Consider the following 25,849-nt stretch of genomic DNA (forward strand, 5'->3'; position numbering starts at 1 on the left):
GTAGTAGACAACCCAAAGTATTGATCTAGGCCCATTTTGGTATATTTCATGCCACCATTTTACCGCCAAATGCGATCAAATTAAAAAAAAATGCGCAATTTTAGGTTTCTCACTGAAATTATTTACAAACAGCTTGTGCAATTATGGCACAAATGGTTGTAAATGCTTCTCTGGGATCCCCTTTGTTCAGAAATAGCAGACATATATGACTTTGGCGTTGCTTTCTGGTAATTAGAAGGCCGCTAAATGCTGCTGCGCATCACACGTGTATTATGGCTAGCAGTGAAGGGGTTAATTAGGTAGTTTGTAGGGAGCTTGCAGGGTTAATTTTAGCTTTAGTGTAGAGATCAGCCTCCCACCTGACACATCAGACCCCCTGATCCCTCCCAAACAGCTCCCTTCCCTCCCCCACCCCACAATTGTCCCCGCCATCTTAAGTACTGGCAGAAAGTCTGCCAGTACTAAAATAAAAGGTTTTTAAATTTTTTTATTTTTTTTTAGCATATTTACATATGCTGTGGTGTAGCATCCCCCCTTAGCCACCAACCTCCCTGATCCCCCCAAAACAGCTCTCTAACCCTCCCCATCTGCTTTATTGGCGGCCATCTTGGGTACTGGCAGCTGTCTGCTATTATTTCACAGTCAAAAAAGTGTTGTTTTTTTTAAAATGTACACTACTGTTACACCAGATATGAGTGGTGGCACTGGGCAAGTGGGCACAGTATACGCTGTGATCCTGACACACACGCTGGCAGGCAGGCAACTGCAATTAGATTACACAGGAAAAAAAAAAAAGGAGACTGATGTTCTAGCCCTAAAAAAGGGCTTTTTGGGGTGCTGTCCTTACAGCAGAGATCAGATGAGTCCTTAAGGACTGTAGTGGACACTGAATACACTAGCCTAGCTATCGATTTCCCTATTAAATCATCAGCAGCTACACTGTCCCTCCTCTCACTAAGAATGCAGCTTCCAAATGAATCTAAAATGGATGCTGTCCAGGAGGTGGGAGGGTCTGGGAGGGAGGGTCTGCTGCTGATTGGCTGTAATGTGTCTTCTGACTGTGAGGTAGAGGGTCAAAATTTACTCAATGATAAAGAATAGGGGGCGGATCAAACATCGCATATGATCCCCCGCCGCGGCAAACGCGAACATGCTATGTTCACCGGGAACTATTCGCCGGCGAACTATTCGTGACATCACTAATCAGGAACCAACAGATAATTCAAAATAAGTAAAGTCCCCCGGTCCTCAGGCTTTGTTGCCATCATTAGGGTCTATGTGCTGTAAGATTATAAAGAGTTCTGCTGAATCCTCCATGTCGTTAACATTTGCATGCTAAGTGCTAGTTGGGAGGAACAGTACATTTACCCCAAACAAAGTGGCTCTCAATGACCCAGACTTTTAGAAGGGACTACCTTTATGATTGAAGATTTACCTACAGTAAGGTAAGGCAGACCCAGATCTCTCCTTCTGGTTATCCCACACCCTGTCACTCGAGTCGCAGCTCCCTGTCTTGCACATGAATCCTTGAGTGGGGAGAATATTCACTCCAAAGTCTGGAAGCTCTGACTTGTTGACTCTGGTCATTGCGGAGTGAAACTGGGAAATGTTCCGCTCTGATGTAGTGGCTACCTTGATCTGTCCTGGCCATGTCGCTAGCAGCTATGTCCAGCCACAGCAAAGATATTTGACTTAGTGCCGGAGCTACAAACTGCTGTGTCCAGACTAGAGGTAGCTTACTTTGAATTGCTTGTGCGACCCCCTGGGAACCCGCCTCTCCTCCGATATTCGCTCTCTCAACATGTTCAAATCTAGGGTTTTCCTGGCCACCCGGCTCCATATTGTAACCTATATTCTCCCGGATCAAATCTGAGGAAAGTGTAGATTCTCCATCTGTGGAGAGCGTTGTATCTGTCGGGCCACAGAGGTGGGGGGGGCCAATGTACTATCCGGCATTATCTGTTTAGTTGGTTGTGCACCAGTATGTGCCCCCGTCGGATGCTCAAGGGCCCCATGCAGCTTAAGAATCCTACAGAGCTCTTCCTCTAGACTATGAAAGTGGTGTATCAGTAGGCTGTTTATTGTATGCTCCCATTTGTCCAGTGCCTCCATTATCAAGATATACATAGCAGTATACTGTCCAGACTGTGTAGCGTAGAAGTCAGAGCTGAAAATCCCCAATTGGAGCAGGCCCAATAAAACAACTGGTGACTTCCCTCAACTGTTATCCTATTTCAGGATATCTTAACCCCGGAGTTTGGGGGGGGGGGGAGTAATAGCGCGGCAGCCCCAGACCTACGTTCCAAAGCCTATTCAGGATCTCTTTCTGTTTCACAAATTGCTGCGTAGTTGCAAAAATGGCTTCCAATCCTGATAGCAAGCTTGTCCCGTAGCTGACTCAAAGAACATAGGCATAAACTCCATCAAACATCAGCTCCTAGCAGATATCTGCTCACCTTGATGAATATCTAATGCAGGGCAATAAATATTAAAGGTTGGCTATATTTAACTTGTAAAAATAGATTTAAGCTCAGAGAGCTTCACTGAGATGCATCCAGCCGCATTGAGTGTAGGCTCCGCCCCTATAAAATAATTTTTATTAGACAGTGATAATATGAGTGTAACTGTACTTTGTAATGTACTGTGTTTTTAGGTGTTTTGTGATACTTTTACGTTGCGCAAAACTGTTAACTACAGCTCTTCGACTGTGGAAAGGATTGTTGCGTAAAAGGCGAATGTGAACGTGCAATCACGATTTTTCAAGACTTGTAATAGCTGTGCAATGGAAATTGACTGCGAAAAAAACACATCGCATGAGGAAAAGTCAGAACGCGCTACTTGTAATCTTGAACTTACTTTTTAATAGACTGGGCACTATAATTTTTTAGCATTGTTTATGCAGTATGTTATTACCTCTGCTGAGGCAGATTAGGGACAGATATGTAACAAGTTTAATACTTCTCAGAACTGGAAATCCCAATTTTTTGGGGGTTAAATTACAGGAAAATGGTGACAAAATAAATGATCAAGATATATTGCAAAGTGTTTTTATTATGTATAATTAAACATATCATACTACAATCTTAATGTGATTCATGTTCCTTTTTAAAGAGACAGTAAAGTCAAAATTAAACTTGCATGATTCAGATAGAGTATGTGATTTAAAACAACTTTACAAGTTACTTCTATTAGCAAACTTGCTTTATTCTCTTCATATCCTTTGTTGAAGAGTAAAGCTGGGTAGGCTGAGCTCAGGAGTGTGCTCGTCTTATTAGTCTTTGGTAGCAATGTCTGCTTACTATGTATAACATTGCTATAAATAATGTTGCAAATCTTGCTGCCAGATGGCTAGACACATGTGCACGCTCCTGAGCTCTCCTAGGATTACTCTTTAACAAAGGAAAACAAAGCAACTTTGATAACAGAAGTAAATTGCAAAGTTGTGTAAAATGTCATGGTCTATCGGATCCAATCCATGTAACTTTAATGTAGACTTTACTGTCCCTTTAAGTCAGAATCTGATATTTATCTTAAAACATTTCTCCCATCCCTCTTCAAGAATTGCCAAGTGCACTGCTGACTGACAGTTTCCAATTACAATAATGTGAGGACCTTATTATTATTATGTTTTGAAAAGAAAAAAAAAAATATTTCACATACTGTATATTAAAACTATATATTCAGAATCTATGTTGTGTTAAATAAAATGTCTGATAATGGTCTAGATTACGATTGGAGCACAAAATTGCGGTTTCGCGAGCGTGATATTTGCGCTCCACTCAGTAATACTGATGCACGCAAATGTGCGCTGGTATTACAAGTTGAGCGTAATGCGATGTAGCGGGGTATAGAGTCCCAGAGGACAGGAGCAGTGTTTGAGAAGTCTTGGAGTCGAGAGAAGAGTGTAGAGATAATAGGAGTGATGAGACAGTCAGAGGTTAGTTGAAAAGGAAGGCTCCGGGAGTAATTGGAGATGAGAGAGGAGATATAGTTGTGAGTGAGGCGGTTGAGTGTTTTATAGGTTAGGGTTAATACTTTGAATTGTATTCTAGAGTGTATGGGGAGCCAGTGTAGATACTGGCATAGCAGAGCATCTGATGTAGATTGACGGTGGAGGGGGAGGTGGATACGTCTAGTTGAAGCAGTCGTGATAGATTTGAGGGGGAGAGGTGGTGTTTGGGAAGGCTATTTAAAAGTAGATTACAATAGTCAATGTGTGACAAAATGAGGGAATGAATTAGTATGTTTGTAGTTTCTTGAGTAAGGAAAGGTTGAATGTTGCATAGGTGTGTACGGCAGGATTTGGAAAGACCTTGAATAAAGTGTGACCCCAAGATAGTGGACACAGATGGATTTCCTGCATGGCTGTTGGCTAAGAGGTGGAAACGTCACCTCTCAGCCAAATAGTGTTCTGCAGTGGGCTTTCAGCATGAAGTATTTTATACTTCATGAATGAAAGTCTCCTTTATTTGTTCCAATGGTAAATCCTTGTGTTTCACAAACACTAGGATTTACCATCACTTTAAGTTGGAGAGAGTGTGAGGACAACCAAGAGGAAATTTGATATCCTATACAATTCCAATAAAATAAAAATATATCTTGTGGGAAAATTCTCCTGGTAAATTTGAATCACTTGTACTCATACCTTAAGGCCAAGATCAAGCTCCCTGAGAGAACGTCTCATCTCATGTATTAGAATGTTCATTCTCTCACATTCCTGGAAACAAACAAGAATATATGGAGAGCGCTCTGATGTTTTTGATGTTATATCCGCCATATTATATCCTTCTGGAAGTTTTTCTAAAATTTCATCCAAAAATGCTTTAACCTGGCAAAGAAAAATATATATATAATTGTGTAACAGTAGTGCCTAATGTTATTAACTTAATAGTAATTGAACACATTTTCCAACCTCTCTTGAACAAATGACGTGATGTGTAGAAGAAGAAATTAAGATCTTTTGTAAAAATTAAAAAACTTGTAATGACAATTTTAAGCAGAAAAAGTGAAAGAGACTATTACATTTTTTAAGAATGATCTTGCTAGTGTGATGAGGACCCAACAAAAGTGGTAGGTTAATAATAATAAAAAAATCAAAATCCCTCAGAAATATTTTGAAGGAACACATCAACCTCCTAGACACCACAACATTTAACAACATATTAAATACAAAACAATTTTATTGCCTCAATAATGAAGAACTCACCACAGTTATCTTTTATAACCTTCCAAAAAAAAAAAATATCCTATCTAGCATCCAGGGAAGTCAGTAGTAGCAGGTCACCATACTGAAATCACTTCTAAGGGGTACTCCCAATACAATATAAAAAAATAAGTCAAATAGAGTGGAAAGAGAACTATTGTTGGATATTGTAGTATAAAAATATGATATTTTCTTTTAGATTCCAGTACAGGACAGTAAAGTCCAAATTAAACTTCCACGATTCACATAGACTTAGCAGTTAAAAAAAATTCCATTTTACTTCTATTATCAAATTTGCTTCATTTTTTTTTATCATTTGTTGAAGTGTAGGCTCACAGTGGTGAGCCAATGAAAAGGGGCATATGTGCCGCCACCAATACCCTGCTAACTCCCAAGAGTGTATTGCTGCTTCTGAGTCTACCTAGGTATGATTTTCAGTAAAGGATGCCAAGAGAATAAAACAGATTTGATAACAATAAATGTAGCTGAGTTTAATTGTGACGGTACTGTCCCTTTTAATACATCTTATAAAGGCATTTATTCCTCTTAAAAATGAATTCTAGCCCCAGACAAGTGGCACAGCTATTGAGACTTTGTTTGTCCCTAGCCATCTTGTCTATGAGATTCTGGTAGGAGGATTTGTAATTGTAAACATCTGTGAAAGGGGGGTGGTGATCTGATTGCATACAACTTCCAATGATCAATACAACAAAAGGAAATATCAAGTAAATGGCTAGAAGGACAGCTGCCAATACTTTTTATAGGAGTTCTAAAAATGTTTAAAATGTCCTTCTAGACATTTACTTACGAAACTATGACAAAGAGAGACCTTCTGGATATATACGTTATGTACGCTGTTTCCAGAAGGTCTCAATGAACATGTAGATTTGACTGCCTTTTCCTAATGTTTATTATTGTGATTATTAATAGTTTTATGTTCCATTATATTTATCCTATCTAATTTTAGATTTATCCCTTCTCTTCCTTTTTAAAATTGTATTATGAATAGATTTACTAGGATCTTGAAGGTGGTTTATCTCTTTGCATTGCTACTCTGATTGATCATTGAATGTATGTATTGTTTTCTAGGACTTGTTTATAAATTGTTTCATTAATAGCTTTTCTTTTATACAGGTGGTGAGAGTCTATGATACATTACTCCTGGGAATTACTCTTCCTTAAGAAAAAAACAAATCTTACTGGCACTATGTAAATTATTATTGATGAATTAGGGAAAACAAAAAAATAACTGTTTATTCCCTGGTAGCACCCATCTTTTTAGATCTGTTTAACTTTTTTCTCTCTTCGGCTGGATCATGTACTTCAGGTTAGCACACGTATGTTATTGGCCTTACGCACGGCGGGTTTTGGCATTTTTATTTCCCTTATAGCTGTCAGTATTTTCACGTGTGTTATTTCACACTGCTGAACATTATTTAGGTTTTGGATGTGAAGTTTATATTTCCCCTGCTTTGTTTTGTGGTTCAGATTAGTGCACAATGTATCTGTAAGTTTTTAAAGCTTCTTTAGGAGGGGGTAAGTTATTTCCATTACTCAAGAGCTTTTTAAGGGGTTATAGTGTTTATTGCTTTGCTTTGTCAATGCTATAATGGAGCTGTCTGATTCTGTCTGTCTTAGAAGCAGAGTCTCCTGGACACCTTCCTACTAAGATTAAGTGTGTTTATTTTAAAGAAGCTGAGGTCTCTCCTCTATCTTATTTATGTGACATGCTTAAAAATGTTAATGCATTCAGACCAACCTAATGATGCTTCTATGCATATTACTGCTGCTTCTGTTTGTTTGTTACAGGAGAATGCTACTGTTTTACCACATAATCTTATCAAAGCTGCTGTTTCTGAGACCTTGGCTGCTCTCCTGCCTTCAAGTAAGCTTAAAAGGTCAGTTCAGATTTTACCTTCTACTAGTACTATGTCTCCTGAAGTCAGTGATACAGTTATGTCTTCAGAAGGTGAAGTTTCCTCTGGTGATGAGTCTTCTTCTGATTTTGAACCTGATTCTTTCATTTTGTTTAAAATTGAACATATCCATTCTCTTTTTAAAGAGGATTTAATTACTTTAAGTTTAAACATTCTAAGGTTTCTGAAGAAGCCTTGCAGTCATTTAAATTCTGTTGTAAGACTTTTGTTAAACTCCCTGAGGTATTGCCTATCCCTGATGCTGTCTCTGACATAATTTCTAGGGAATGGTCTAAGCTAGGTAATTCACTTAAACCTCCTGCAAGGTTTAAAAAGTTATATCCTTCGAAAGTAGCAGGCTACTACAGGTGATTCTCCCGTTAAACCCCAAATACCTGATCTATCACGAGCTCCCAAAGATAGCTATGGAAGCTAAGCGCCATCTGTTTCTCTTAATGTTGAACGGGGCCAAGGGCCTCATACCGAGACACTGGAAATCACTTCAGACACCAAGTTTGGAGGAGTGGAGGGTGGAGGTACGGGACCTATTAAATCTAGAAAGGATTGGGAAACTGGAAACACACGAGTATATGACTCTCATCTGGGAGGGCAGAGACGTATAGGTCATTGCAGCCGGTAGGATATGTACTGGCTACTTTACGTGAGGTGATTCTGCTGGTCCGTGGTAAACGGAAGTGATTTCCCCCCCTTTTTTTTTTTTTTTTGTTGTTGTTGTTCCCCCCCCTTACCCTCTCTGCCTTAATGTACACCCACTGCTATTCTCTCTATTCATTCCTCTATCCTGACGCTCCTGCTTAACATTCCCTCAACTCCCTCAAACAACAGTTCAGGCTGAGTGTGCCAGTAAACCTACTGGCCGCAGGTGTAAGGCTAATTCAGGCTCTTAAATTTTGAACGGTTTTATTATATGCAAAGGTTCTGAGCCGACGCACTCGGCTATAAATGTTTATAATTGATACCTATGTTAAGCACTAATCTGATAAAAATGATCGGAGGTTTTGTTGTCATGTAATACTCACATAGCATCTGAGAAAATCACATCATATTGTTAATATATATTATACTATGTACCAACTGTTTTGGCACACAAATTCGTGATTAAGGCTGTAACATTATGTCTGATCATTCAATAAAGCTTATTTTGAAAATAAAAAAGTTATATCCTTGCTCAGGCCCGGACTGCATATCGGGCAAATGCCCGGTGGGCCACTGGTTACCTAAGCCCCGCCCACCATTACCGCACACACAGTGCTTCCCATTACTGTTGTGACTCTTAGTTTATTGTGAGTGACGTGTGACAGGATTAGATTAATTACACATTCATTACAGTTGGTGTGACTGTTGGGCTGCCGGTTCCCTTAGCCCCGCCCACCATTACCCTTACCGCACGCCGCAAACTGTAAACGAGCATGTGTGAGGGAGTGGGACTTGCCGGCCTCAAGCGTTTACTGTCTGAGTGACTGTGTGAGCCAGACTAGACAGGAACGGCCGGTGCAGGCAGGTACAGGGGCGGACCTATTAGTGGTGGGGCATGGTGCCCGAGGCTTAAGGTAAGTGGGGCCACACACAGTCCTGAAATAAAACAAAGTGTTCTGCTTTTTTTTTAAATGTTTTTATTGCCGATGGACAGTACTGACATGTCACATGTAATGAACATTATCTTAGGACATTACAGAGTGTTACTTAACTGTTCCTCTGGCTATGCTCATATTTAAGATTTAGCAATGTGTAAAGCAAACCGTGTCCGGACCATGCTAACATCATGTCATATTCTCACGTCAGTATGAAGCAGAAGGAGCGCGGCGGGCACGTTTGGAGAGGAGTAGCTGCTCTGCTCTATGACTGGTGGGGGACTATGCAGGTCAGGGCTAACACTAGGCAGGCAAGTGTGGGAAATGAGATAGTGGAGGGAAGGATCCGATCACCGATACCACCATCTGCAGCAGGGTCTCAGGCTCAGCATACAGTCAGTGCTCACCCCCTGAGAGACTCTGCATTGTGTCTGTGTGCAGTGTGATCAATTTGACTTGCCAGGAGGGTGAGTGTCTAATTTTGTGAAGGGTAGGGCCTTCTCCCCTTTTTGAGTTAATATTAACATTTCTAAATATTTCCAAGCAGATAGCATATACGCCTCATCTTATCACTTGTCACAATTTTTTTAAACTACATAATTATTGGACCTATAGAAGTTATAAAAAGCATTGTATGTCCCAAAGGGCTCGAATACTCATCTGGACTTACAATGCTTTTTTCATTTCTTAGGGTCCAATTATTATGTAGTTTAAACATTAGTTGTGGTTAGCAATAGGTGGCTTTAGGACTAACCTTATCAGGTTAATGGACAATTTAGTAGAGAGAGTAAGTGATAGGGTTCTAGTATCATCTATGCAACTAATTAGAATTACCTTATAATTAGGAGTGATAGATAGTGCAACATTAGTCATTATAACATAGAATTGTGACAAATGATAAGATGAGGCTTATATGCTATCTGCTTAGAAATATTTAGAAGTGCTACATGGATAATGGGTAGGATGGTTATATACTATCTGCTTGGAAATATTTAGAAGTGCTACATGGATAATGGGTAGGATGGTTATATACTATGTGCTTGGAAATATTTAGAAGTGCTACATGGATAATGGGTAGGATGGTTATATACTTAAAATGGAATATTCCAACAAGTAGTATAGAGTGAAGCTGGCTTAAGTGTTCTCTAGATATTATTTGAAGTATGGCAATTTATAACATATACATACGATTTAAATCGAAGTGTAAATATAAAATGATATAACAGCACTTATAAATATGTGAAACACTGACATATTAGGAAGAATGGTTGTGATAAAAAAAATAATATATATATCCTATATTATAAAAGACAAGAGTTTGTCTGAAGCCGTCATGCGCAGTTCAGACAAACTCTTGCCGCTGCACGCGCACCCTTGGCCAGCTGTTCGCACGCGCAACCCACTTAGCATTGTTTGTTAGCACCCCGCACGCGCACGCGCCTTACCGCACACTCTCAAAACTGATTTGAGCCCCAGATTTGAGCCCCATTGTTTGTGAACCTTACCGCACACTCACAAACTGATTTGAGCCCCATTGTTTCACACTCACAAACTGATTTGAGCCCCATTGTTTCACACAAACTGATTTGAGCCCATTGACCCCCCTTGCTGCGCACGCACACTTTGAGCCCCCCGCACGCGCACGCGAACCCGTGAAGCCCTAGCCATTGACAACCCCTTAGCCGTTAGACTAGCAATGCGCACGCGCACGCGCACGCGAAGCCCTAGCCATTGACAACCCACTTGCGCACGCCCTAGCCATTGACAACCCACTTGCGCATGCGCACGCGCACGCGAACCCACGCGCACGCAACTAGCCGTTAAAAGCGTCGCGAGCCATAATACATTGCGCATTTCTATTGCACTGGCACTGAGAAAGGTCTTCATTTCAAAGCTCCGCAAAAAAAAAAAAAATTTAAGCAAAAAACAAAAACCTCTTTACTTTAATTTAAAAGAATTGGGTCTTGAAACTCTTTACTTTAGTTTAAAATAATTGGGTCTTGAAATTTTATGCCCTCAGGAAAAAAATTACCTCAGGACTTATGCTGCGCATTTCTTTTGCACTGGCACTGAGATTATTTGAAAGCAAACATTTGCTCTTTAGTTTAAAAATTTGTACATACTAAAAACATTTGCTCTTTAGTTTAAAAATTTTAGTTTAAAAAAAAAAATGTTGAAAAAAAAAGTCCCTCAGGAAAAAATTTGCTCTTTAGTTTAAAAATTTGTACATACTAAAAAAAAATACCTCACATTTGCTTTTTAGTTTAAAAATTTTTAATACCTCAGGACTTATGTATGTGCAAAATAGCACATACTAAAAAAAAAAAACCTAGCACTCAGGACTTATGTATGTGCTAAACATACTAAAAAAAAAAAAAAAACACATACAAAAAAAATATATGCTTATTTAAAAAAAAAAAAAAATATACACAGAACATACAAAAAAAACAACACTGTGCTAACAGAACATGCAAAAAAAAGGAATAATAGCCTCATAAAGAGCCCAACACTGTGCTAACAGCACATAGTAGTTTAAAAAAAAAAAAAAAAAAAACCTTAATAGGATCAAAAAAAAAATTTTAGGTTTTAAAAATAAAAAAGGATTAACAGGCTCATAAAAGAGCACGACACTGTGCTAACAGCACATAGAAAATAAATATTTTAGTCATAAGCTCATAAAAGAGCTCAATACTGTGCGCATAGAATATCACCCTCAACTCTAAGATATTGATGGGAAGAAGAAACTCTGCTCGAGTCTATACCCCCTGAGCCCTCAGAGAGTTCCAGACTGCTCCTCATCCTATGAGACTGGCATCCGTTGCCACTATCACCACCCATGAAGGTCTGCAGAAGCACGTCCCCTGGGAGAGATGATCCATCGACAACCACCAATGAAGAGAGTCCCTTGTCTCCCGATTTAGGTTTATTTGAGGAGACAGATCTGTATAATCTCCATTCTATTGTCCGAGCATGCTCAGTTGCAGAGGTATGAGATGAAAACAAGCAAACAGAATGATGTCTATTGCTGCTACCATCAATCCGATTGCCTCCATGCACTGAGCCACTGAAGGCCGAGGATTGGACTTAAGGGCTCGACATGTATTTAGAATCTTTAACTTTCTGACTTCCGTCAAAAAGATTTTCATGGACAGAGAGTCGATGAGAGTCCCCAAGAAGGGAACCCTCGTCTGCGGAACTAGCAAACTCTTTTCCAGATTCACCTTCCACCCGTGATTCCTCAGGAAGGATAGAACAATGTCGGTATGCAACGTTGCTAGCTGATAAGATGATGCCTGGATCAGAATATCGTCCAGATAAGGTGCCACTGCAATGCCCCGTGGCCTTAGAACTGCCAGCAGAGACCCTAGAACCTTCGTGATAATTCTGTGTGCCGTGGCAAGACCGAAGGGCAGAGCCACAAATTGAAAATGCTTGTCCAGAAAGGCAAACCTCAGGAACTGGTGATGATCTCTGTGGATAGGAACATGAAGATATGCATCCTGTAGATCCACGGTAGTCATAAATTGACCCTCCTGGATCAATGGAAGGATTGTACGAATGGTTTCCATCTTGAAAGATGGAACTCTGAGAAACTTGTTCAGACTTTTGAGGTCTAAAATAGGTCGGAACGTTCCCTCCTTCTTGGGAACTACAAACAGATTTGAATAAAACCCCTGTCCTTGTTCCAGTACCGGAACGGGACATATTACTCCCATGGAGGAAAGGTCTCTTACACAACGTAAGAACGCCTCTCTCTTTATCTGGTCTGCAGATAATCGAGAAAGAAGAAACCTTCCTCTGGGAGAGGAATTTCTGAACTTCAACTGATACCCCTGAGACACAATTTCCAGTGTCCAGGGATCCTGAACATCTCTTATCCAGGCCTGGACAAAGAGAGAAAGTCTGCCCCTACTAGATCCGGTCCCGGGGCTGACTCTTCATGCTGACTTGGTAGTAGTAGCAGGCTTCTTGGATTGCTTACCCTTGTTCCAAGACTGGTAAGGTCTCCATGTGGACCTGGCCTGAGAATAATAACTGCACAGCACATATAACATAACTATATTACTTTAAAAGAAAAAATAGTGCTCCACTGCACATATAAAAAGTCTCTATACAAATAAAAAAAAAAAGGAAATAAAGCGCGCCTAATACTACATAAGCAGCATTATAATAAACCCTTTGAAAAAAAACCCCACATATCCTATATTATAAAAGACAAGTGTTTGTCTGAAGCCGTCATGCGCAGTTCAGACAAACACTTGGCCTTAGACAGCAGCTGATCGCACGCGCAGGGGTGAAACACAGCAGCGCGAGGACCGGGCAGCACAGCTGATCGCACGCGCAGGGGGAGTGAGAGAGGACCGGGCAGCACAGCTGATCGCACGCGCAGGGGGAGTGAGAGAGGACCGGGCAGCACAGCTGATCGCACGCGCAGGGGGAGTGAGAGAGGACCGGGCAGCACAGCTGATCGCACGCGCAGGGGGAGTGAGAGAGGACCGGGCAGCACAGCTGATCGCACGCGCAGGGGGAGTGAGGACCGGGCAGCACAGCTGATCGCACGCGCAGGGGGAGTGAGAGAGGACCGGGCAGCACAGGTGATCGCACGCGCAGGGGGAGTGAGAGAGGACCGGGCAGCACAGCTGATCGCACGCGCAGGGGGAGTTAGAGAGGAGGAGTGAGAGAGGACCGGGCAGCACAGGTGATCGCACGCGCAGGGGGAGTGAGAGAGGACCAGGCAGCACAGGTGATCGCACGCGCAGGGGGAGTGAGAGAGGACCGGGCAGCACAGGTGATCGCACGCGCAGGGGGAGTGAGAGAGGACCGGGCAGCACAGCTGATCGGAGAGAGAGAGTGAGAGAGAGAATGAGAGAGAGAATGAGAGAGAGAGAGAATGAGAGAGAGAGAATGAGAGAGAGAGAGAGAGAGAGAGAGAGAGAGAGAGAGAGAATGAGAGAGAGAGAGAATGAGAGAGAGAGAGAGAGAGAATGAGAGAGAGAGAGAATGAGAGAGAGAGAGAGAGAGAGAGAGAGAGAATGAGAGAGAGAGAGAATGAGAGAGAGAGAGAATGAGAGAGAGAGAATGAGAGAGAGAGAGAATGAGAGAGAGAGAGAATGAGAGAGAGAGAGAGAGAGAGAGAGAGAGAGAGAATGAGAGAGAGAGAGAGAGAATGAGAGAGAGAGAGAGAATGAGAGAGAGAGAGAGAATGAGAGAGAGAGAGAATGAGAGAGAATGAGAGAGAGAATGAGAGAGAGAGAGAATGAGAGAGAATGAGAGAGAGAGAGAGAGAATGAGAGAGAATGAGAGAGAGAGAGAGAGAGAGAATGAGAGAGAGAGAGAGAGAATGAGAGAGAGAGAGAGAGAGAGAGAATGAGAGAGAGAGAATGAAAGAAAATGAATTACATATAACACATAACACAACACGGCCCGTGTGAACGGGCTTTAGGACTAGTATATATATAAATGAAAAGGGGTGAAAATAACAGAGCCCTGAGGATATTGTGAGTTCTTTTGCAAATAAATTAGTATGAAGCTCTATGGTGCTGCCTACATTACCTGACTAAGTAACTCTAGCAGCCCCCGCCACCAAGAGTGCAGAGTCAATTATTAAAAATGGATACAAAGAATGTTTTAAAGGCGCAAAATAGAGATTAAAACTGAAAATTATTCAGTTAATATTCATGAGGTCAGTCAGTCAATACTCCTTCTTATAACAGGGTAACAGCAGCAATATACAGCAACAGTAATTTGTACACGGTTCTTATGCTAATATATAATAGCATCAAAAGGAGAATAGTCTCCACAAGGAAGTAAATGTCCTGCTTATCCTAACGCGTTTCAAAGGTTACTTATGGCTCAAACCTACTGTTATAAGAAGGAGATTCCTTGTTAATCACCACTTTTTGTGTATGCTATACTGATACCTCATATGTGAATTGAGGTTGGAAAGTTTAAGTGAGTTTTACCAAAGTTTTAATTAATAAAAGTGTGCTTTACAAAACAATATTGTACTATTTGTTGTTTTTATATTTCTTTCTGTATATCGATTGCAAATGGCATTGTGATCCATCTGAGTGCACAAACAAGAAGGATACAATCTCTTTTTGGGGTTTTGAAAGAAGTGGATTTATACACGTACTCAAGGAGCCTACGACTAGAGACAACTACTTAACAACCTGTGCGGCACTTACCTCATTTTGATTGAGGTAATTTCTTGTAAGTAGGAAGTCTATTAACTAATATTGGTTTCTGTGGGCACACCAACTTACCTGGAGTTTGTTTCATCTGATTCATCTCACGTGGTAACCTCTCTACCTATTTACTTGCTACAGCTATTTGTACATTTTTTATTTATATATAGATATTTTGAGATATATATGTTTGAGAGTTTTTATTGATGTTTTTTATTCAATTTTATATTGAACTTTTTACTGTAGTAATTTTTAGTGCAATTTTATGTATTAATTTTATGTATGAATTTGTACTAATTTATTTATGTATTGACTGACTGACCTCATGAATATTAACTGAATAATTTTCAGTTATAGGGGCCTATCGCTTGATGCCCCGTGTTTCTGGCGAGCCTGCAGGCTCGCCAGAAACAGCAGTTATGAATCAGCGATCACAAAGAGCGCTGCTCCATAACCCTGTCCGCCTGCTCTGAGCAGGACAGACATCGCCGGAATTCAACCCGATCGAGTATGATCGGGTTGATTGACACCCCCCTGCTGGCGGCCCATTGGCCGCGAGTCTGCAGGGGGCGGCGTTGCACCAGCAGCTCTTGTGAGCTGCTGGTGCAATGCTGAATACAGAGAGCGTATTGCGGACCTGATCCGCACTGTCGTATCAGGTCCACAAGACCTTTGTTAAATAGAGGCCTTAATCTCTATTTTGCGCCTTTAAACCATTCTTTGTATCCATATATATATATATAGCTAAATATCATTTCATGAGGACAGAATAAAACAGTTAAGTGAGAGGAATTGCACCCAGTGAAAGCCAACCATTATCCTGGCTAACATGAAGACCATTAAGAAAGTGCAAGATAAAAAAAGGCAGAGAGTAAAATCATACATTTTTATGTGGGTGCAAAATACTGCAATAATTATTGCTGTCACTTAAAGGGATCTTCTGGTCAAAATTAAACTTTCATGATTTAGATAGAGCAGCAATTTTAAACAACTTTCTAATTTACTCCTATTACCAATTTGTCTTTGTTTTCTTGGTATCTTTATTTGAAAAAAACAGGAATGAAAGCTTAGGAGTCGGCTCATTTTTGATTCAGCACCTGGGCAGCGTGTGCTTGTTGCAAGATGGCCTTATTAAATAGTGACATGTGATTCATTTTTTAATTGTCTGTCTATGTCTTACCCTTTTAAAATAGTTGTATGTAATGAGAAATGGGGGGGGGGTGTAGTGGGCTGCTTTGTCTTAAAATGTCTGGGCCTATTTTTGGTTCCAGCCCTGTCCTTGCTACTAATGTTGAATTGTGGGAGACTGTTCCTAAAGCTGACGGGGCTATTTCCACTCTGGCTAAGCGTACTACTATTCCTTTGGAAGACAGTACTTCTTTTAAAGACCCTTTGGATAGAAAACTAGAGTCTTTTCATAGAAGAGCCTTTTCACAAGCAGGGTATTTGCTTAGGCCAGCTATTTATATTGCTTATGTAGTTACTGCTTCAACTTACTGGTTATCTAGTCTTTCAGAACAGTGTTCTGATGATTATGCTAGTGAAAATCTTTTGGGTTTACTCAAAAGTGCCAATTCTTTTATTTTGATGCTGTGTTTGATACTATGGAGATCAATATCAAAGCATTTCTTTGGCAGTCCTTGCTAGGAGAGCCTTGTGGGTTAAGTCCTGGTCTGCTGACATTGTGTCAAAATCCAGACTATTGTCTCTTTCTTTTCAGGGATAGAAACTGTTTGGTTCTGATTTAGATTCTATAATATCTACTGTTACTGGAGGTAAAGGGTTTTTTCTTCCTCAATACAAGAGCTCTAGAGGGAAATCTATAGCTTCTAATCATTTTCTGGTTGGGGCAGGTTATGCCTTTTTCAGGAAGCTTGGTTACAGTCTGTTTTAGATTCCTGGGTTCTGAATATAGTCTCCCAGGGTTATCGGATAGGCTTTAGAACAAGGCCTCCAGGAGGAAGGTTTTTTCTGTCCAATGTTCCAAAGAATCCCTAAAAGGCTCAAGCTTTTTTCAAGTCAGTTTCAGATTTGGAAACTATGTGAGTGATTGTTCCAGTTCCTTTGCAGGAACTTGGGGTGAAATTTTATTCAAATCTCTTCATTTCTTCAAAAAAGGAAGGCATTTTCATACCAGTCCTGGATCTGAAAGCTCTGAACAAGTTTGTAAGAATTCCTTCTTTCAAAATGGAAACTATTTGGACTATACTGTTTTTTTCAGCAAGGTCAGTTTATGTCCACAATATATTTAAAGGATGCTTATTTTTATTTTCCAATACACAAAGAACATTACCAGTTTCTGAGGTTTGCCTTTCTAGAAATTTTCAGTTTGGTATCTTCAGGAGATGAGGTTTCCTATAAATGTTCTAGAACTCTGTGCTATTTTCAGGGCTCTTCAGGCTTTGCCTCTGTTTAAAAAGGGAGTCTCATCTCTGTTGCTAAATAGAAATTGTCACAGCAGTGGCATATGTTAACCATCAGGGGGAACTCACAGTTTCCTAGCCATAAGGGAAGTGTCTCAAATTCTCTCATGGGCAGAAATCGATTCCTGTCTAGTCTCTGCATTTCATATTCCAGGGGTGAACAACTGGGAGGCAGACTTTCTCAGTCGTCAATCTCTAAATTCAAGGAAATGGTCTCTTTACCAGGATGTGCTGAATCAGATCTTTGGGGTTGCTTAGAGATAGATCAGATTGCTTGTCGTATGAACAAAAAACGTTCCAGGTACTTTGCGAGGTCTAAGGACATTTAGGCAGAGTTTGTGGATGGTCTAGTAGCTACTTGGTCATTTTAGCTTGCTTAAATGTTTCCTCCTCTGGTACTTCTTCCCAATGTGATCTCCAAGATAAGCCTAGAGATAAGGAAAAGTAATTCCCAGGAGTAATGAATCATGGACTCTCACCACCATGAACGAAATTAATTTATCAGGTAAGCATAAATGCTGCGGTAACCTGCATATTGCACACAAGCCAAGTTCCGACTTGGCGTGCTCGTGTACGTATTCCCCCATAGAGATCAGTGGAGAAAAAATGTTGGAAAAAACCTAACACCTGCGATTGCGAAATCGCCACCACATTTTCACATTCCCCATTGAAGTCTATTGATAAAAGAAAGTTATTAAAAAACCTAACACCTTAACATAAGCCCCTAGTCTAATAACCCCATAACCGCTGCCCCCCTACATTGCCAACACTAAATAAAACTATTAACCTCTATACCACCAACCCCCCACATCGCCAACACTAAAAAAACCTATTAACCTCTAAACAGCCGTCCCCCTACATCGCCAACACTAAATAAACCTATTAACCTATAAACTGCCGTCGCACCACATCGCCAACACTAAATAAACCTAAACCGCGGTTCCCCCACATCGCAAATACCTAAATTAAACTATTAGCGCCTAAACCTAAAACCCCCTAACTTTAACAAAATTAAAATACACTTAAATTAAAGTTACAATATACTAGCTACCTTAAAATAAATAAAAACTTACCTGTGAAACAAAATTAAAACCTATGCCTAAACTAAAAAAAAAACCTAAAATTACTTTTTTTACAAAAATAAATTATACCAAAAATAAAAAAACGATATTACCAAAAACAACAACTAAAATTACTAAAAATAATAAAACCTAACATTACCAAAAATAAACACTAAAATTACAAAAAATAAGAAAGCTACCATTACAAAATATAACAAACAAAATTATCCAAACTAATAAAAATTACTCCTATACTAATACCCCAGCCTAAAAAAAAACAAAAACCTAATCTAGGAATAAACTACCAATAGCCTTAAAAGGGCCTTTCTTTCATGTAATTAGCAAGAGTCCATGAGCTAGTGACGTATGGGAAATACATTCCTACCAGGAGGGGCAAAGTTTCCCAAACCTCAAAATGCCTATAAATACACCCCTCACCACACCCACAATTCAGTTTTACAAACTTTGCCTCCCGTGGAGGTGGTGAAGTAAGTTTGTGCTAGATTCTTCGTTGATATGCGCTTCGCAGCAGGCTGGAGCCCGGTTTTCCTCTCAGAGTGCAGTGAATGTCAGAGGGATGTGAAGAGAGTATTGCCTATTTGAATACCATGGTCTCCTTCTACGGGATCTATTTCATAGGTTCTCTGTTATCGGTCGTAGAGATTTCTTCTCCTACCTCCCTTTTCAGATCTAAGTATACCATTACCTCTACTGATTCTCGTTTCAGTACTGGTTTGGCTATCTACTATATGTAGATGATTGTCTTGGGGTAAGTAGGTCTTATTTTATTATGACACTCTTAAGCTTTGGTTGGGCACTTTATTTATAAAGTTCTAAATATATGTGTTTAAACTTATATTTGCCATGATTCAGGGTAATCAGTATTCCTTATTTCAGACAGTCAGTTTCATTATTTGGGATAATGCATATGAATGATTATTTATTTTTTCTTACCTTAAAAAATTTTCAATTTATTGCGTCATTTTTGGCGCTGACTTTTTTGGCGCAAAATTTTGTCATTTCCGGCGCCCTAATTGACGCCGGAAGTTGTTTGTGGTTACGTCATTTTTTTGACGTTTTTGTGTTCAGACGTTTTTTTGCAGCAAAAATGTGGGCGTTTTTTTTTTTCAGCGTCACCGGATGTGGCGTCTTTCTTAGCGCCAAAAAATATAGGCGTTGTACTTAGCGCCAATAATGTGAGCGTCTTTTTTGGCGCCAAAAATGTGGGCATCACTCTTGTCTCCACCTTTTTTTCACATTATTTAAGTCTCATTTTTCAATGCTTCTGGTTGCTAGAGGCTTGTTCATTGGCATTTTTTCCCATTCCTGAAACTGTCATTTAAGGAATTTGATAATTTTGCTTTATATGTTGTTTTTTCTATTACATATTGAAAGATGTCTCAACTTGACCCTGGATCAGAATCTACTTCTGGAAAGACGCTGCCTGATGCTGGTTCTACCAAAGTTAAGTGCATTTGTTGTAAACTTGTGGTAACTGTTCCTCCAGCTGTAGTTTGTGATGAATGTCATGATAAACTTGCTATTGCAGATAGTATTTCCATTAGTAATATTCCATTACCTGTTGTTGTTCCCTCAACATCTAATGCTCAGGATGTCCCTGTTAATGTTAAAGAATTAGTTTCTAAATCTATTAGGAAGGCTCTGTCTGTTATTCCTCCTTCCAGTAAACGTAAAAGGTCTTTTAAAACTTCTCATATTTCAGATGAATTTTTAAGTGACCGTAATCATTCTGACTTGTCTGTTTCTGATGAGGATCTATCTGGTTCTGAAGATTCTGTCTCAGATATTGACACTGATAAATCTTCATATTTATTTAAAATGGAATATATTCGTTCTTTACTTAAAGAAGTATTAATCGCATTAGATATGGAGGAGTCTAGTCCTCTTGATACTAAATCTACTAAGCGTTTAAATTCAGTTTTCAAACTTCATATAGTTATTCCAGAAGTTTTTCCTGTCCCTGATGCTATTTCTGAAGTAATTTCTAGGGAATGGAATAATCTGGGTACTTCATTTACTCCTTCTCAAAGGTTTAAGAAATTGTACCCTGTGCCATCTGATAGATTAGAGTTTTGGGACAAAATCCCTAAAGTTGATGGGGCTATCTCTACTCTTGCAAAACGTACTACTATTCCTACGGCGGATAGTACTTCCTTTAAGGATCCTTTAGATAGGAAACTTGAATCCTTTCTAAGGAGAGCTTATTTATGTTCAGGTAATCTTCTAAGACCTGCTATTTCTTTGGCTGATGTTGCTGCTGCTTCCACTTTCTGGTTGGAGGCTTTAGAGCAACAAGTGTCAAACCATAATACTCATAGCATTGTTAAACTTCTTCAACATGCTAATAACTTTATTTGTGATGCCATCTTTGATATCATTAGAATTGATGTCAGGTATATGTCTTTAGCTATTTTAGCTAGAAGAGCTTTATGGCTTAAATCTTGGAATGCAGATATGACTTCTAAGTCAACTTTGCTTTCTCTTTCTTTCCAAGGTAATAAATTATTTGGTTCTCAGTTGGATTCTATTATTTCAACTGTGACTGGGGGGAAAGGAACCTTTTTGCCTCAGGACAAAAAATCTAAAGGTAAATACAGGGCTGCTAATCGTTTTCGTTCCTTTCGTCAGAATAAGGAACAGAAGCCTGACTCTTCCTCTAAAGGAACGGTTTCCGTTTGGAAACCTTCTCCAGTCTGGAATAAATACAAGCCTTTTAGAAAGTCAAAGCCAACTCCTAAGTCCACATGAAGGTACGGCCCTCATTCCAGTACAGCTGGTAGGGGGCAGGTTACAATTTTTCAAAGATATTTGGATCAATTCGATTCACAGTCTTTGGATTCAGAACATTGTTTCACAAGGGTACAGAATAGGTTTCAAGGTAAGGCCGCCTGCGAGAAGATTTTTTCTTTCTCGCATTCCAATAAACCCAGTGAAGGCTCAGGCGTTTCTGAAATGTGTTGCAGATCTAGAGTTGGCTGAAGTAATTGTGCCAGTTCCAGTTCTGGAATAGAGTCTGGGGTTTTACTCAAATCTATTCATTGTACCAAAGAAGGAGAATTCCTTCAGACCAGTTCTGGATCTAAAAATATTGAATCGTTATGTAAGGATACAAACATTCAAAATGGTAACTATAAGGACTATTCTGCCTTTTGTTCAGCAAGGGCATTATATGTCCACAATAGATTTACAGGATGCATACCTTCATATTCCAATTCATCCAGCTCATTATCAGTTTCTGAGATTCTCTTTTCTAGACAAGCATTACCAGTTTGTGGCCCTTCTGTTTGGCCTAGCGACAGCTCCAAGGATCTTTTCAAAGGTTCTCGGTGCTCTTCTCTCTGTCATCAGAGAACAGGGTATTGCGGTATTTCCTTATTTGGACAATATCTTGGTACTTGCTCAGTCTTCACATTCTGCAGAATCTCATACGAATCAACTTGTGTCGTTTCTTCAAAGACATGGTTGGAGGATCAATTTACCAAAGAGTTTGTTGATTCCTCAGACAAAGGTAACCTTTTTGGGTTTTCAGATAGATTCAGTGTCCATGACCTTGTCTCTAACAGAAAAGAGACGTCTGAAATTGGTTTCAGCTTGTCGAAACCTTCAGTCTCAATCATTCCCTTCGGTAGCTTTGTGCATGGAAATTCTAGGTCTCATGACTGCTGCATCGGACGCGATCCCCTTTGCTCGTTTTCACATGCGACCTCTTCAGCTTTGTATGCTGAACCAGTGGTGCAGGGATTATACAAAGATATCACAATTAATCTCCTTAAATCCCAATGTACGACACTCTCTGACGTGGTGGATAGATCACCATTGTTTAGTTCAAGGGGCTTCTTTTGTTCGTCCAACCTGGACTGTGATCTCAACAGATGCGAGTCTGTCAGGTTGGGGAGCTGTATGGGGATCTCTGACAGCGCAGGGGGTTTGGGAATCTCAGGAGGCGAGATTACCAATCAACATTTTGGAACTCCGTGCGATTTTCAGAGCTCTTCAGTTCTGGCCTCTTCTGAAGAGAGAATCGTTTGTTTTCAGACAGACAATGTCACAACCGTGGCATATGTCAATCATCAGGGTGGGACTCACAGTCCTCAAGCTATGAAAGAAGTATCTCGGATACTTGTATGGGCGGAATCCAGCTCCTGTATAATCTCTGCGGTTCACATCCCAGGTGTAGACAATTGGGAAGCGGACTATCTCAGCCGCCAGACGTTACATCCGGGCGAATGGTCTCTTCACCCAGAGGTTTTTCTTCAGATTGTTCAAATCTGGGGACTTCCAGAAATAGATCTGATGGCCTCTCATCTAAACAAGAAACTTCCCAGTTATCTGTCCAGATCCAGGGATCCTCAGGCGGAGGCAGTGGACGCGTTGTCACTTCCTTGGAATTATCATCCTGCCTATATCTTTCCGCCTCTAGTTCTTCTTCCAAGAGTGATTTCCAAAATTCTAATGGAACGTTCGTTTGTACTGCTGGTGGCTCCAGCATGGCCTCACAGGTTTTGGTATGCGGATCTCATTCGGATGGCCAGTTGCCAACCTTGGACTCTTCCATTAAGACCAGACCTTCTATCTCAAGGCTCTTTTTTCCATCAGGATCTCAAATCATTAAATTTGAAGTTATGGAAATTGAACGCTTGATTCTTAGTCATAGAGGTTTCTCTGACTCAGTGATTAATACTATGTTACAGGCTCGTAAATCTGTGTCTAGGAAGATTTATTATCGAGTCTGGAAGACTTACATTTCTTGGTGTTCTTCTCATAAATTCTCCTGGCATTCTTTTAGAATTCCTAGAATTTTACAGTTTCTTCAGGATGGTTTGGATAAAGGTTTGCTGCAAGTTCCTTGAAAGGACAAATCTCTGCTCTTTCTGTTCTTTTTCACAGAAAGATTGCTAATCTTCCTGATATTCATTGTTTTGTACAGGCTTTGGTTCATATCAAACCTGTCATTAAGTCAATCTCTCCTCCTTGGAGTCTTAATTTGGTTCTGAGGGCTTTACAAGCTCCTCCGTTTGAACCTATGCATTCTCTGGATATTAAATTACTTTCTTGGAAAGTTCTGTTCCTTTTGGCCATCTCTTCTGCTAGAAGAGTTTCTGAGTTATCTGCTCTTTCTTGTGAATCTCCTTTTCTGATTTTTCATCAAGATAAGACGGTGTTGCGGACTTCATTTCAATTTTTACCAAAGGTTGTGAATTCTAACAACATTAGTAGAGAAATTGTTGTTCCTTCATTGTGTCCTAATCCTAAGAATTCTCTGGAGAAATCTTTACATTCTTTGGATGTAGTAAGAGCTTTAAAATATTATGTTGAAGCTACTAAAGATTTTAGAAAGACTTCTAGTCTATTTGTTATCTTTTCTGGTTCCAGGAAAGGTCAGAAGGCCTCCGCCATTTCTTTGGCGTCTTGGTTAAAGTCTTTGATTCATCATGCTTATGTAGAGTCGGGTAAATCCCCGCCTCAAAGGATTACGGCTCATTCTTCTAGGTCAGTTTCTACTTCCTGGGCGTTTAGGAATGAAGCTTCTGTTGATCAGATTTGCAAAGCAGCAACTTCGTCTTCTTTGCATACTTTTACTAAATTCTACCATTTTGATGTTTTCTCTTCTTCTGAAGCAGTTTTTGGTAGAAAAGTACTTCAGGCAGCTGTTTCAGTTTGATTCTTCTGCTTATAATTTCAGTTTTTTTCATTATTAAGATTAAAACTTTTGTTTTGGGTTGTGGATTATTTTTCAGCGGAATTGGCTGTCTTTATTTTATCCCTCCCTCTCTAGTGACTCTTGCGTGTAAGTTCCACATCTTGGGTATTTATTATCCCATACGTCACTAGCTCATGGACTCTTGCTAATTACATGAAAGAAAACATAATTTATGTAAGAACTTACCTGATAAATTCATTTCTTTCATATTAGCAAGAGTCCATGAGGCCCACCCTTTTTGTGGTGGTTATGATTTTTTGTATAAAGCACAATTATTCCAATTCCTTATTTTGATGCTTTCGCTCCTTTCTTATCACCCCACTTCTTGGCTATTCATTAAACTGAATTGTGGGTGTGGTGAGGGGTGTATTTATAGGCATTTTGAGGTTTGGGAAACTTTGCCCCTCCTGGTAGGAATGTATATCCCATACGTCACTAGCTCATGGACTCTTGATAATATGAAAGAAATGAATTTATCAGGTAAGTTCTTACATAAATTATGTTTTTGTAGGGCATCACCCTAAAGTTAACAGCTCTTTTGCAAATAAAATAAACAAATGACCTAATCTTAAAATAAAAAAAAAATCACCCCAAAAAAACAAACAAAAAAATGAACACTAATCCCCAAATTGCCATCTTCTTCCCGGCGTCTAAACATCTTTATCCATCGGCGGAGCATCTTTTCCACTCTTCATCCATCCCGCAGTCCATCTTATATCTTCATATAACACGGAGCTCCTCTTCATGCGGTCCCTAGCTGCACACTGAATCTGCTTACATCCTATTGGCTGATTTGAATTTGATTTTTCAAAGTCAAATCAGCCAATAGGATCTAAACAGCTTTCATCCTATTAAGGGTACCCCTCATATAAAGGGGGTGCCTTGCATTCAATCTTCAGTGTGCGGCTAGGGACCGCATGAAGAGGAGCTCCATGTCGCTGGTTTGAAGTGGAGGACAGACATTGCAGATGACATTGCCGGAGGACTTCGCCGTCGCCAACGGGATGAAGATACAAGATGGACTGCAGGATGGATGAAGATAGGACAAGATGCTCCGCCGATGGATGAAGATGTTTCGCCGCCGGGATGAAGATGGATCGCTCTTCATCATTGGTGAGTACCAGTTTGGAGCTAAGTACTAGTTTTTTTTTGGGGGGGGTGGGTTGGGAGGGTTTAAGATTAGGGATTTTTTTTTTTTTTACTGAAAAAGAGCTGAATGCCCTTTTAACTGCAATGCCTTTTCAAAAGCCCTTTTCAGGGCAATGGTTAGATTAGGGATTTTTTAACTTTGTTTTTTTATTTTGGGGGTGGGGGTTGTAATGTTAGGGGGTAATTTGTTTATTTTATTTGTAGAAGAGCTGTTAACTTTAGGGCAATGCCCTACAAAAGGCCCTTTTAAGGGCTATTGGTAGTTTATTTCTAGATTAGGTTTTTTTTGGGGGGGTCTGGATTTTTTTAATGGGGGTATTAGAATAGGAATAATTTTTATTATTTTGGATAATTTTATTTGTTATTTTTTGTAATGGTAGCTTTTTTATTTTTTGGAATTTTAGTGCATTTTTTTTATAATGGGAGTTTGTTTTGGTAATGTTAGATTTTATTATTTTTAGTAATGTTATGTTGTTTTTTTTCTGGGTATTTTTTTTTATTTTTGGTATAATTTATTTTTTATAAAAAAAAGGAATGTTAGGGTTTTTTTTAGTTTAGGTTTAGGTTTTAATTTTGTTTCACAGGTAAGTTTTTA

At 39.8% G+C, this 25,849-nt stretch overlaps 1 protein-coding gene across 1 annotated transcript in view; it reads right to left on the reverse strand.

The window, feature by feature from the left end:
* Nucleotides 1-25,849, reverse strand: part of LOC128658546 (dynein axonemal heavy chain 11-like) — a 1,692,686-nt gene that overhangs the window by 82,907 nt on the left and 1,583,930 nt on the right. The window contains 1 exon segment of the mRNA XM_053712841.1: nucleotides 4,646-4,828. Coding sequence (XP_053568816.1) covers nucleotides 4,646-4,828 — 183 coding nt within the window.

Source organism: Bombina bombina, chromosome 1, assembly GCF_027579735.1.
Source record: "Bombina bombina isolate aBomBom1 chromosome 1, aBomBom1.pri, whole genome shotgun sequence".
Classification (NCBI taxonomy): Eukaryota; Metazoa; Chordata; class Amphibia; order Anura; family Bombinatoridae; genus Bombina; species Bombina bombina.